This window comes from Dioscorea cayenensis, chromosome 19 (genome assembly GCF_009730915.1).
Source record: "Dioscorea cayenensis subsp. rotundata cultivar TDr96_F1 chromosome 19, TDr96_F1_v2_PseudoChromosome.rev07_lg8_w22 25.fasta, whole genome shotgun sequence".
Taxonomy (NCBI): Eukaryota; Viridiplantae; Streptophyta; class Magnoliopsida; order Dioscoreales; family Dioscoreaceae; genus Dioscorea; species Dioscorea cayenensis.
In genome coordinates, this window is record NC_052489.1 from 13,490,667 (window position 1) to 13,505,883 (window position 15,217).

General features: G+C 32.0%; 1 protein-coding gene across 1 annotated transcript; it reads right to left on the bottom strand.

The window, feature by feature from the left end:
• Window positions 1-2,205: 2,205 nt before the first annotated feature.
• On the bottom strand, window positions 2,206-12,760 carry LOC120283599. Its single transcript, XM_039290303.1, has 7 exons — window positions 12,715-12,760; window positions 12,568-12,643; window positions 3,825-4,106; window positions 3,623-3,749; window positions 3,266-3,544; window positions 2,772-2,879; window positions 2,206-2,677 (listed from the first exon to the last, which is right to left on the bottom strand). Exons 5-7 carry the CDS (start codon window positions 3,518-3,520, stop codon window positions 2,246-2,248), a joined length of 795 nt encoding a protein of 264 aa, XP_039146237.1. The 5' UTR covers window positions 3,521-3,544; window positions 3,623-3,749; window positions 3,825-4,106; window positions 12,568-12,643; window positions 12,715-12,760; the 3' UTR covers window positions 2,206-2,245.
• Between the last annotated feature and the right edge of the window lie 2,457 nt (window positions 12,761-15,217).

Consider the following 15,217-nt stretch of genomic DNA (forward strand, 5'->3'; position numbering starts at 1 on the left):
ATCATCAAGGGGTTTGCCGGTGTGGATCGACAAGCTCTCATCACCACCTTCTTGTCAACATTTCAAGGGAGTTTATTTGGTTTTCTTCATTTTTCCTATGTATTTTCATATTTCTCTCTTATTCATGTTGAACTAGACTCTCAAGGTCACCGGGCATCCGGTGAATCTTGGGATGAACTTACTTATATGGATGTTGTGATTTACATTTATGGCATTTGGTTTGGTTTGTGGTTTATGCTTTGTATTCTTTGATGTATCAAATTGCATGAGAACTTTTTGGTTTGATTTCTAGGTTGTACATAGTTGCGTGACCATTGCCCTTGTACTAGACACACTTGGCTTAGAAGGGATTCATGTATGATTACTCCATGACCATTGGGTATTTTGTACCCCTCCAACACTTAGGGATGAACTTAGGTATTGATTTTGACACTAATCAGAGATTTTCCTAGGTGTAATACAATCATAGGAGGATTTAGGCAGAAACAATTCTGACCCAATACTTGTATGGAATTAGGGGTTAACCACCGTGACCATCGGGGTAACCTACTTTTGGATGTCTCTTGGCCCAAAACCACCATTGCCTATGTTATTCTAGCATCCTTCTAGCTTTAGTACTCCTGAGGGGATCCTAGCCCGGGGCCTCATACTTTCATTGTTCTTTGCTTCCTTAATGTGCTTACGTGGTGTGCCATAGTCCAACTTATCTATAGTTTTCTCCCTTGTTAGTTTTCTAATTTTGTTTTAAACCTACCTTTGTTAGTCTAGACAGTGCCATCTAGGGGTAAGTAATAGCAGCTCTTAAGACCCTAGGAAATACGACCCTCTCGTGCTTGCGAGAGAGGTATTACTTGATGATCCGTCCATATTTTTTCATACCTTTCGATGAACTTACCATGTTGGTAACACACCCAAGAAGACTGAAGGTAAGGATGAAGGTACGCTTCATTTTTTTTTTGTAGCTCTAATGCCACCTCTAGCCAGGGTGAACACCATTTTCAACCGCTCCTTCAATTCCTCTACTTCTCCTTAGCTGCCTCACTTTAAACATTCCTCTAAACTCATCCTTTGCTAGAGTATTTGTCACCCTCTCTTGCACTAGGTGCTTCACTCTCATATGGAAGGCCTTTTCTTTAGTCTTTTCTGCTGAAAAATTGAGCCGCGCTTTATGAGCTTACAAGGATCTATTAAACTCATCAATGGTAAGAGTGGTAAGGTCCTTTGATTCCTTAATGGCTGCAGCCACATGATCAAAATCAGGTGTCAACCATATGATCACTATATGTCCTCATTTGGTTTATTACTCCAATCATTAGAGAAATAAAGTCTTGTAACATCTTAATGCCCTTCATGTGGATTTTTTCAAATTCATGCCGAAGGGTTTGCATCTTCACTGCAATCACCTTGGACGATCCTTTCAACTCAGTTTGCAATATCGTCCACATTTGCTTGGACATAGTTGCTGAGGAAATACAAGAAAGGACTATCTCATGTGTTTCTTGTTAGATGAAGAACAATGCTTTAGCACTACAAGAAAGTAACCATTTACCCACGGACAATTTTGTGGGTAACACTATAAAAATCCCTGGGTAAATCTGTTTACCCAGGAAATACCCATGGATTTGAGACCCTAGCTAAATCTCTCGTGGGTAAAACATTACCCACGAAATTTCATATCCCTAGGTAAATTACCCACGGATCAATCTCTGGGTACATAATTGATATCCCTAGCTAATTAATTCCTGGGATTTAATAAAATACCAGGAATTACCCATGGATTAATCCCTGGGGAATCTCTGGGTAAATGTCCCCACAAAACATCCCTGGGTAAGTACTAGGTAAATATATCTTTAAAAATAGAAAATCCCTGGGTAAACCCTGGGTAAATATCCTATTAATAATATAAAATCCCTGGGTAATCCCTAGGTAACACTTTTGTGAATTATAAAAATTCCTTGTGTAATACCTGGGTAATTTTAATGTTAAAATTTTAAAATTCCTTGGTATTCAATAAACAATTAATTGAACCTACATCCATTCAATCCCAAATTCAATATAATTTAAAAATAGCAATCTCTAATATTTTTATAAATTATACTATAAATAAAATATAGCAATCCATAAGTATTTAGGATATCAACAATACCACTACATAAGAATGTAAGACATCAACAAGTAATAATACAAAAAAAAAAAATACCCAAAGTTAGACAAGCAAAAAAAGTAGCAATTAAAGCACAAATATTTATAAAAGTCCAGGATCTTCATCACCATCTCCATTTCCATCTCTTGTGCCTTCACTCTCCTCTGGTTGATTGTTACTTGAATTTTGTGTTCCATGTAGAGGAGGCATACCAATGTGATTACACAACATCTCAATTGTTCTTTTCAAATCAACTATCAAATTATCTTGAGCCTCTATCTTCTTCTTCATAGTTGCCAACTCAGTTTGAAGCTCCTCTTGATTTTGTGATTCAAAAGAGCAAGTACTTGATTTGCTTGCATTTGTATTACCACCACAATAATAAGATGCTTGAGATCCAAGACCATACACCCTTATCTTTTTTTCACCACCAACTGCCTCATAATAAAGTGCGACCTCATCTATTGGTTGAGAATTATCATTTCTAGATCCAGAAATTGTTTGAGGTGCCTCTCTCAAGCTCAATACTTTATCCTTTATGCATAATATAAAATATGTAAATAAATAATTACAAATAAACTATGAAAAATGAAAAATCTTAATGATTTAAAAGACTTTAAAAACTTACATTGAGTGATTTAGACTTTTCATCAATAAAAGTTTGTCCATCATGCTTCTTAGTGTGAGTAAAAAGAAACAACTCATGTGGTGTAGGCATACGGCCTAATGAAGATGCCTATAACACACACAAAATATACGCTTTAGCTATGATTATTTAGTTAAGAATAAAAACATATGAAATTTTAGACATTAATAAAAAAAAAACATATGTAAACAAGGTTTGTCATCATGCTTTTTAGTAGTAATAAATAATAAAAAAAAAATAACCACTCATGGTGTGAACACATTCATCCTAATGAAGATGCTTATAACGTTGACAACATATACATTTTCACTAGATATAATCATTTAGTTAACAATAAAAGCAAATGTAATTTTAGACATAAATAAAAATAAAGTACTTTTCCTTATACTACAACAATCGTAAACTTATATAGCATGCAAGTTAATTTTAGTATATTGCATTCATTCATCATACAAATAAATTCTATTTATACTTACAAGTCTTTTGCCATGTTCAACATTTGATATTGACCCTCCAGTATGAGATGATGGTCCTGCAATGCTCCTTCTGTTATTTGAATTTTTTTCTCGTTTCATCTTAAATTCAGGTTTATCCCAAGAGGCTTTCCAATGTCTCCAAACATCATCAGACATGTATTCTGGTTTCTTTTCAGAATTTCTTATATCTCGCAAAAAATCACTGTATCGTTGTGAAGCTTTGATAACCCATGCCACCTTCACTTGAGCCTCCATTGAAGAATCCCACACACAATGCTTCTGCAAAACAATAAACTTGTTGATATTCAATAATGAAAATAGAATGGAATAAATAACTTGAATTCAAAATAAAAATACCCTAAACTCCTCAAAATAAAAATCTTTTGTAGCTTGTGAAATTGTTTTCCATATGTAGCCATTAGTGTCCACCTTTTGCTTGAACACCTTTGTTATCACAGGTGAACATTTGCTAGAGGGTTCTAACCTGTTATAATTATAAACATGTAAATGTGTTCATATATTATAACATATAATCATATTATAAAAAAAAAATACTTACAATCCATTCACAACCACGATGCGAAGTCTACCTCCATTAGCTTTTGCATCAAATGGATCATTACTAGCTTGGGATATAGTAGGAGTTGAAATTGTATGATTTGGGTCATTGTTTGAAATATCACATGATGCATTTGTGGGATTAGGGGCCTCAGTTTCTATATCATTAAGTTGATGGCATTTACAGGATTTGTTAAGTTCTCTTCATTTGTAGGATTAGTGTACATCCCGCAAGACCTTTCTCCTCGATATGGCCCAATCCTTCCTTTACCTCTAGGCATGTCTACAAAAATGACTAAATTGACATAATAACAATAAACAAATTCAAATAAAGCATTGCAAATACATAATAATATCATAAAGAAAAATTTAGAAAATCCTACATAAAGTTAAAAGCAATATACTCTGTAAATTAAAACATAACATAGAAAATTCTACATAAGGTTTAAAGCAAATTATACTCAATAGATAAAATAAAACTTGACTTGAAAAATGCTACATGAAGTTAAAAGCAAAGTATATTTAGTGCATTAGAACTAAAATAACACTATTCACTATCAACAGACATGTCGTCATCTTCAGCATCTTCATCATCTTCCATTTCTGTTTCTTGTAAATTAGGTTCAGCGGCATCTTCTAAGTTAACATCATCATGTCCATCATCTACATCAACAAAAGCACCATTTGAATCATTTAAAGGTATTATTGCATCATCAATCATGTCAATCGAATGTACTTCTACTTCATCATCTTGGAATGGCAAATCAGTTATAGGAATCTTAATAACTGATCTTGATTTAATTCTACACACAGCCCACCAATCAACTTTGTCACGCTTCATACTTGGATAAGGTGCATAATAGACTTGAAGTGCTTGTTCCGCAAAAAATTAAAGGTTCATATTTGTTAAACCTTCTTTTATGGTTGATATCAACAAGATTGTAGTCCTTATGAACTTTCTTCCCAACATTTGGAGTTGGATCAAACCAATCGCACTTGAAGAGGACAACCTTTTTAATTGGAAGTGCTGGATACTCTAATTCGATAATTTCCTTTAAAATACCATAATAATCACTTGATAGCTCACTGTAATTAGAACCTTTGATGCACACTCCACTGTTGATGGTTGATTTTCCCACACTATAATCGCTTGTATGGAATTTAAACCCATTAACAAAATATATAGGATAATTGATCACATTTCTTAAAGGCCCCAAAGCAACATCCTTGATGATTTGACTAGTGACATTATTGTTTGGATCATGTACCTATTAAATAAATATAAAATTAATATCCTGAAAACTTAAAAAAATAATAAAAGAATTATAAGTTACTTACATAATATCTAAACCAAATGGCAAATTCAGTCTCGAGTTTCATATCAACTTGCTCATCAATCATATTTGGCACATTTACCTTTAATTCTTCCACAAATATCCTTCAAATTAAGAATCTTAATTAATAAGAATGAGTGTAATAGAATTATATGTTTATTAAATTACTACTAAGAAGCTTACTTGACATAATGTTGAATCTCATCACAATTTAATAAGACATAAGTTACTGCAGCATTATACTCTTCATCAGTCAACCATCTTGATTTTTGTCATCCATAAGATCGACCGGGATAAGTAAATATAGAAAGATTTCCTTCACATGTTTCCATCTCACCTCCGTCATCATTACGAGGTACGTTTCTTAATTTTGTGTTAATGTGAGGCTCAAAGTAATGAGAACAAAAGGTCGATACTTCTTGAACCAAGTATGCATTGCAAATTGAACCTTCAACCCTTGCTTTATTGGTTACTTTTAACTTCAATTGCCGCAAGAACCTAGCGCATGGTTAAATATGTTTATTAGTTCAAAAATTAACATTTTCATAAATAAAAATGATAAATTATTAACTTTCACATACCTTTCAAAAGGATACATCCAACGATATTGAACAGGTCCCCCAACTCTTGCTTCATAAGGTAAGTGAATAGAAAGATGCTCCATAGAATCAAAAAAGCTAGGAGGAAATATTCGTTCTAGTTTGCACAAAATCATAGGAATATTTTCTTGGAGTCTAATCATATCTTCTTCTTTAATCACAGATTGCATGTAAGGTCTTTAAAGAACAAGCTCAACTCCGATTAATGCTTTCCACACGGACATTGGCAATAATTCACGAAAAAGCAATTGAATTAATCGTTGCATAAACACATGGCAATCATGACTTTTTTCATCCCAAACAACTTATATTTGTGCATGTCCACACACCTTGCCATATTTGAAAAATACCCATCTGGAAACTTGAGTTTTGTCACCCAATCACACACAACCTTTTTTTCTTGTGTGCTCAAACTATAACAAGCTTTGGGATATTTACCCGTTGAATCATTTTTCTCCAACTCCTTACGCTTGCAATAAATTTTTATATCCTCTCTTGATTTTGCATTATCCTTTGTTTTTCCTTCAACATCCATCACTGTATCAAACACATTCTCAAAAACATTTTTCTCGATGTGCATGACATCAAGATTATGACGGACGAGATTAGTACTCCAATATGGCAAATTCCAAAAGATACTGCGTTTGTTCCAACCACATGACTTGCAAATAGAAGCATTCCATTGTTCAGCACCAAAATCTGTTACTTTCTTCAATTTTAAATCCTCAATTTGCTTTAAAACTTGTTTTCCAGTCAACATAAGAGGAGATGGAGAATCTTCAATTCTATTCTTCATGAAATCATTTTTATTTCTTCTAAAGGTATGATGTTCTGGTAGAAATTGACGATGACAATCTAACCAAGAAACTTTTCCACCATTCAAAAGGCTAAATGCTTTTGATTTATCCATACAATATGGACAAGCTTTTTTGCCTGCTATACTCCACCCAGACAACATTGCATATGCTGGAAAGTCACTAATGGTCCACATAAGTGCAGCTCTCATTAGAAAATTATGTCTCTTAGAAACATCATATGTGAGAACACCAACTTCCCAAAGATCTTTTAATTCTGCTAGCAAAGGTTGCAAGTACACATCTAACTTCTGTTTCGGATTTCTTGGGCCAGGTACAATAATAGTCAAAAACATGTAAGCCTCTTTCATGCACATCCATGGTGGCAAATTATATGGTGTCACAATAATAGGCCAACAAGAATATTGCTTCCCTGATTGCCCAAATGGTTGAAATCCATCCGTACATAATCCCAGTCTTACATTTCGAGCCTCTAATGCAAAAGATGGATTTGTTCGATAAAAATGTTTCCATGCCTCTCCATCAGATGGATGGCACATAACACCATCTTTTTTATTGTGTTCATCATGCCACCTCATATACTTAGCCGTCACTTCTGAAGCATACAATCTTTGTAGTCTGGGTGTAAGAGGAAAATAGTACATCTTTTGATATGGTATATCAATTTTCCCTCTTGGAGATGCTCTTTGTCTATTTTTATATCGAGGATGATCACAAAACTTGCAACTTCTTCTATTAATATCGTTATTCCAGTAAATCATGCATCCATTGATACAACAGTGGATCTTCTCACAAGGAAGACCTAACTCTGCAGCAAACTTCTTTGTTTCATAAAAACTACCAACCAATTTATTATCCGTTGGTAATGCTTCATTCATTAATTGCAATATTGCATCATAACACTTCTCAGACATATGAAACTCAGATTTGATATTCAACAATCTTGTCATAACTGACAACTGTGAGTGCTTAGAACAACCTGCCCACAATTGCTCATCGGCTGCTTGAAGCATGGCATATAATCTTTGAGTTTTTGGATCTGGTGTTTCCTCCTCATTTTCACCATAATTTGGGTCAAAATTAGAACCAATGGCACCCATGACCATGTTGTGATATAGATTTGATCCTTCTACTTCTCTTGTAAAAGATGAATTGCATTGTGTTTGCATAGGATTTGATATATCTAAAGGTTCCCCATGGCAAACCCATTGATAGTAATCCTTGACAAATCCATCTCTAGTAAGGTGCAACTTGACTTCATCGATTTAAAAGATACCTTCGGTTTTGACATTTTACAGAGGGACACCTTATTTTTATCACAATCCATAAATGTTGGTTGATGACAAAGCATATTCAACAAATGTTTCAACTCCAACCAAAAAAATTCGAGATTAATGTATCTACGCCCATCTACAAGTCCATTATACATCCACTCCCGATCGGTTCTCATTTTTATGTCTTCTACAAATAGGATAAAAATCAACATAACATTAGTCAATTCCCTCCTAATAATGAAAACCAGTCCTTATGTCAATCATCTAAAGATAGATGCCAAAAATACATGAACATAGCATTAATTAATACCACTTTGATTATCAATTGGGTCCATGTATAAATTTTGTACAACTGAATGCGCTAGGGTGGCAATTATTGATTCCTATCAAAATATTACCCTTTATTTTTTATGATTATTTGAAAATTAATTAAATCTTATTGGCTGGTAAAGTATTCTTAGGACAAATCAAAATGTATAGGTCCTTTAGCTTATCTCAATCTTGTATAATGTGTTGCCCCTAAATAGACATGACTAGATGAATAAATAAGCCCATCTAAATAACATAAAAATAATAATTAATTATTTTTACTTTCACAAATACATCAATGATACATATAGTTAGAGACATGCCAACAATTGGAATTAATTTTTTAATACAACTCTCATATTGATTGCTCCAAAGAAAGAAAAAGTATATTTTCATTTGAATCAAATTAATAAATGAACATCAATCGAACAAAATGTTAGATCAAAATAGATTGGGGAGTTGTTCTCAATCACGACAATCTTCAATATTATCATCTTGTTAGCATATTTAGCATGCAAGTTTAGACCATTTAGTACATCCTGCTTTGAAGAAACATCTACTAGATAAAAAAACAAGATGAACTAATTAAGTGCATGGTTTTAAGCTGTGCCTTTTTCATAGAATACTTATGTTGATGAATAATTTTGACATAAATATATTTTGGTAATTAAAAAAAAATAAGAGGATTATATCAAGAAAAAAAAAGCTGAATGCAAATCATACATATATAATAGTGCTACTTTCTTCATATCCAACCAAAAGGTGCAATTTTTTTTGTCAAAGTGTCATGCATTTAAGTAGCCCTTTCCATTAAGCAACAAACAGTGGCCTTCTTCCTAAATCCCCACCAAAAAAATAATAATAAATAGGGTTAAACCTAAGCATGATCCAACCTTTTCCATGTCAAATCATATTAACTAATTAATGTACTTAAACGTTACAATTTACAATAGATATTGATCATCTTATTCAACTTCAAATAGAAATACAAAATAACCTGTTATATGTATTTTATGGGAATGACAAATTTTGAGAGAGTAATTAATAATTATAGATCATATTCATGAATTGTATGTATTTGTCATGCTCTCTAAAGATTCACAAACTGAGTTGGATGTAAATGTATTACCATATAGAAGCAAGAGGAAAAATAAATTAATGATATGACAAGGAGATCATAGCCAAGGAATTAAAAAAAGAAAGGAATTTTGGAATGTCATTATTATAGCCCTATAAAGCTAATTTGTAATTTTTTTTTTATGTAAAATTGATTAGTCATTCCTTACTAAGTGTGACATACATTGGCTTCTCATTGAAATAATGTATAAATCAAGGGGGAAAAAAAAGCAAATTGCTGCCAAATGCATCCTTATCATTTTGGGCCGCTGATTTGGATCCCATTGAAATAATGTATAATTTATGAAAACAACTTGGCGTACTTTTACAAAAAGCTGTGAGCATGAATGAAAAAATAATAATAATAATAATAATAATAATAATAATAATAATAATAATAATAATAATAATAAAAATGATGATGAAATAAAATGGCAAGATGAGAATATACGACACCAACCAAGATAGTATTTCATTCAATTCCAAATCAAAGTTTTATCATGATCTGCAAAATAAATTTATTATTTTATTTACATCACAACCAACGAATTATTCTTTTAAAAAAATTAATTTAATTATTTCATTGATTAGGACTAGACTTTAAAGTTTCAAACATGTAACAAAATACTCGCCATTGTTTTCTCCGTCCTAAAAATGAAGATATCCCAAAGATTGTTCTTCGATTCATAGTCGAAGCCAATTATCATGAATTTTGCATGCATATTTCCATTGATACATATTCAAACGGACTTAAATAAATAAACCTCGCATGAAGAGTGAGTTGAGGCAGGTGGTTCTCACGTGGGATTCCCGTGCGTTTTTCCTACTTAGCCTATCCAATCCAATCCAATCTAATCTTAAAACCCACTTAAATTATTAACCATGTCTCTTCCCAAGCCATAACACAAGTAGGCCAAGCAGGGAACCTGTCTCCTCAAACACTCATTCTTCATTAAACTATTTAAATAAATGCCATCTCAACAACTATTTTTGGTAAAGACATTAACTACAACCCAAAACCTTAATAAACTTAATAAATATAAATAAAAATGTAATATTAAAAAAAGTACTACTATTGTAACAATAGACCTAAAATTGGTTCAACTTGTTTGATTGCACATCAACATAGAGAGCAATTCTTTTTTAAAAAATACAAAAATAATCTCTAAATTATAAGAAAACAAATGAATAGTGGTGAGGTCTGTTATATATTGTTATTATCATCATTCTTTGTTGACTCTTTAATAACCGCTACGCTAACTATTTTGAATGGTTCTTAGGCATAAAGATCCAACTAAATAGTAATATCCATAAATAAATAAAAAAACTCTCACCAAACATAGGAGAAAATCATTAAATAAAACAACCAACACATCAATCAAGTTTAGTAAGATGAAAGAGTAATTAGAGAAGCTCATAAGAAAAGAAAAGCCTTTGGAAAGCATGCATAATGCTTTACCATATTCTCTTTGAGAATGGAAAGCTAAGCAAAGTGGGGGGAAGATTACAAGCTTAGGAGCCAAGCATGCTTATTCTCTCCAATGAAGCCAAACACTTAAAAATTTATAGTGACCCACTTCCTCTAACAAAAAGGAAACAAGCCACACACTATGTCCTCTATTCAATCATGGTCTAGGATTCCTTTCACTAGAGAGGTTCATTAACACAATACACATAGCCTTGAATTCAATATCCTATAAAGATCTGTTGTTTGTCTAGCATCCATATTTGTTCAATGAGATTAAGCACTAATTAGGAGAGCTGAACTGAATTCATTTGTACAAATGCAAATGCTAATAATAAAAAGGAAAAAGAAAACAACTTCAATTGTTTATTGGCCAAGCAATTCAAAAAAGGTCAATTGTCTGATTGATTGACAAGCTGCTATATTCTTTGCTTCTTGCAGGTGATGGGATATGATATTTTGCTGGGAAAAATCAGCTGCAGCTGTTCTACAATTCTTAGCTAATAATGGAAAGATTCATTATGAAACAAGCTATTAAAGAAAATCACAGGTTTAGGGTGTCTAATCTCTGTCATTTTCAAGCTAATATATTATTTGCCATACCACTAATACTCTAATCTTTCTCAGCTTTTCTCTTTTAATGTCAGTATCAACTAAGTTTGTGAGCAAACAAAAAGAATATATAGGTTGAGTGAAACTAAGCACTAAGAATTCCTAATCCTTTGTGCACAAGAAAGAAAAGAAAAAGTCTTATAACTTTTGTATCTAATCAAGTAGGCATGAATTTGAGGTTTGATTGGTCATCCCTTTCAAAATATATCAGGGTCAAATATGCAAATCATCGGCATAATATAAAAATAATGATCTTCTCTTTAAATTAAGGAACAAATGGACAATGTCTGGAATTTTTAATAATAAACACATCAAAGGACCAAAGAGGACAGTGAGGCAAGTAAGGCAATTAAAAAATTAAAAAATAAAAAACAATTTCTACATGAAAGGCCACTAATTTCTTTGTGATTCTATTGCTATCATGATGCAGCTAAACTTAGGTTGAGGATTTCTTATCAAGTCAACTTTCTCTAATTCCTCATGTTTCAATAATAGTTCAGTGAACTTGGGCAAGTTTCTTCTACATCCTAAAATAATAGAAGACATGACTTATTTCATGCAGTCACTATCAACTACTGATTTTTTGTTTGTTTTGCAGGAGATGCCAGATTATTCAGCTCATGATGTTTGCTAATGTTGAATGGATAAAACAATTGAAGGAAACTTAAACATAATGAGGCAAATAAATAAAATAAATCGCAATTTCCAAGTAAAAAAAGTTGATTACGATCTAGATATGAAAGGCATTATTCTATGGTCTTCATTGCTCAAATCATTCATATATATATAAAAAGAAAGGTGTATACTTGATGAAGCTTCATTGTATGCAGTCCTCTTCATGACAATATTGAAACATCCGAAATGATTCAGTGTTGATCAAAGCTAGGAGATCACCTAACCCCACATACACAAAACTACAAGATGCTGCTAATAATGGGATAAAGAAAAGAGTTGTTTTCACCACAAGTTTCATAAACCATACACAGCTCACCAAATCAAAAGGAAAACAGTAAATACCACACCCCCAAGATTCAGATCAAAACTACCCCAACGCATAAAATTCATTAATCAACAAACCAAGACAAACCTCACCAATTTTAACAGATCATCAGTTTCATTGCAAAATATTTCTTCTTGTCGTTGAGTTCATTCATACATTAAGCACTGTTGTGGAGCTTCCAAAGCCGATTGAATGAAAATGAGAAGGATTGGGATCTCACCTGTCACGACCAGCGACTTCTCGTCGAACTCCGATGAACTCCAGTCCTCTCCACGTCTTCTCAGTGATAGTGAAAACTAAATGAATTGCTAGGTTAGTTTAGCGAATTGGCGCTGAAGAAAAGAAGAGATCAAGGAAAAAGTCATACCACCGACGCCGATGAAGTACAAGAATCGGATGAGCTTTGAAGCAATGTTTGAGGCAGCGAGGGCAGCGCGGAGAGGTTTGAGGCGGCGGCAGCGCCCGTGGTGACTCTGTGAGTCCCTAAATGCAGAGAGGAGCCCGTAGAGAATGCGACAATGAGGGTGAGCGGCGAGGCGACGCAATGAGCAAGAAAATCGACAATTGTCTTCCCGAGGATGACGAGGCTAGCGCGGGAGCGGCGCTCCAGCGAGAGAAAAGGCGGCGGTCGAGGCGAGCAATGAGCCGAAACAATGAGCAGTAATTAGGGATTTGAGGATAGTGTTTTGTTGGGGGGTTAATGAACTTAATAAAAATGACAAAAGTGGGTTATTTTGTTAATGTGACCTCCTAAAATTCACATTTTATCATGGACTTTTTTTTCTTTATAATTAGATATATATATATACACACACTTTTTAAGATTCAAAATTTGAATGAGTATATTTATATGCTATTTTAAAATTTTAATTTAATTTTATTTTTTTATGGTATTTTAGAATTTTATTTTTTTAATTAAAATGACTATTAATTTTTGAAATAAGTATTTAAATCAGTATGTTTTATTATAAAATTTTTAAAATTTTAGCATTGGTTCAAGAAAATATTTGATTTTATAAATAGAAGGGGAATGAAGTACTACTCGGGTCGATTTTGAAAATAAAAAATAATTATGAAATCAATATTATAAGAATATTATTTTTAGATTAAAAATGTTCCAAATCGGGAAACTTATAAACAAATATTAGTTTACTTTCTCAATATTTATTGTGATTTTTTTATATTTTTAAAAAAATTTAAATATTTTTGATTCTATTTTTGTTAAATATTTACTATTTTTTTGTTTTTAATTTGAATCATGAAAATTTATATTATTATTTGATATGCATAATAATTATAAATATTATAATTACAATAATTTTATTTATTTATTTTTTTAACCGATCTCGATTAAAAAAATATTATAAATTTAATTAAAATAAAATATTTATTGGCCAAAAAAGAAAAACACATTCATTATTTTGATAATGTTAATAGTGAATATTAATATTTTAAAAAAACCTATTTTAATACATAATTATTTATCTTAAATTATATAATCACATAAAAAAATTATATGTAATAACTTGATTTATATAAAATAACAAGTTGATTGATTTCATTCGCATTTATTTAGGACTTAACTCTAAATTTTTTTTGTTTATATATGTTTAACTATCTTGGTTTTTGTTTTAATTTTTTTCATATATGTACTATTTATATTTTATATAGTTTATCTACTGAAATTTTGAATAGAAGTGCAAATAATAATCTTATTTGTTTGTAAATTAAGGAATTCTCGTAAGTTTGTAAATTAATTGATTAATTTAGATATCCAATTGATTTTTTTTATCATCTTATTTTTCATGATGTTCATATAATTTATAGAATAAATTATTATGACATTATTTATTTATATTTATTTTATAATGTTTAATTTTTTAATTTAATTATGATTGTTAATATAAATCTAAAATTCAATTTTGATAATATTATGTTAAGTCAAATATAAATATAACAATTAAATAAAATTTGAAATAATTTATTAAGAGAAAATATGTTGATTAACCAGGGATTACCCACAAATATGTTACCCACGAATAACATGTTTGGGTAATTTGTGGGTAATATTGCAAAGTTAAATTCTTTTTACTTTACCCAGGGATTACCCACCACTATAATACACACAAACAACTTTGCTGGGTAATCCGTGGTAATATTATATTTACCCAGGAATTACCCATGAACAATTCTCCCACACATATATTCTCTGGGTATATCGTGGGTAATTTCCAGGCGTGAACGACCTGCATTATTTACCCACAAATTACCCAGGGATGTTTATTACTTGGGTAAATCTGTGGGTAAATCCCAATCTATTCCCTGAGTAAATTTGATATATTTTATTTTATGAATTCCTTTCTATTCTGTGGGTATTCTCTGTGTATATACCCACGAAATGTGTCCCTAGGTAAATTGCCGTGGGTAAAATGAAATTTTCTTGTAGTGTAGAGTCTTTCTTCTTTTTCTCCCTCAACCTATTCTCATCATCAGGATTAGAAAACCCATTCTCAACCAAGTCTGGAAGTTCTTGTGACTTGAGCAATGTCCACATCTTTACACTGCAAAATTTATAGTGCTCCCCCTTAAAGATAGGTAGAGAAGGTTGTGTAATACTCATGGAGGTGGTGTTGTTGGCTACCATAAGGAAGAGAGGGTTTTCAATGTTCATGATGCCACTTTTGTTGGGGTTAAAGAGTTACAAAGGCTATGTTTTTAAGAGACAAGTAGATTCAATAGTCTAAGAGAGAAGATAACTTTCATGACTGCATGATTATGATACGCTATAACATACTGTATATGTTAGGAAAGGATCCGCAAGGGAAATCAAGTGAGCAATAAGATAATCACATACAAACAAGATTTACGAG

Coding starts and splice junctions, on each gene's coding strand:
- LOC120283599 (XM_039290303.1), bottom strand. CDS start 3,520: ATGGAGGCTCAAGTGAAGGTGGCATGGGTTATCAAAGCTTCACAACGA. Junction 2,880..3,265: donor TTGAACATGGCAAAAGACTT/GTAAGTATAAAT, acceptor TGTGTGTTATAG/GCATCTTCATTAGGCCGTAT. Junction 2,678..2,771: donor AAAAGTCTAAATCACTCAAT/GTAAGTTTTTAA, acceptor TTATGCATAAAG/GATAAAGTATTGAGCTTGAG.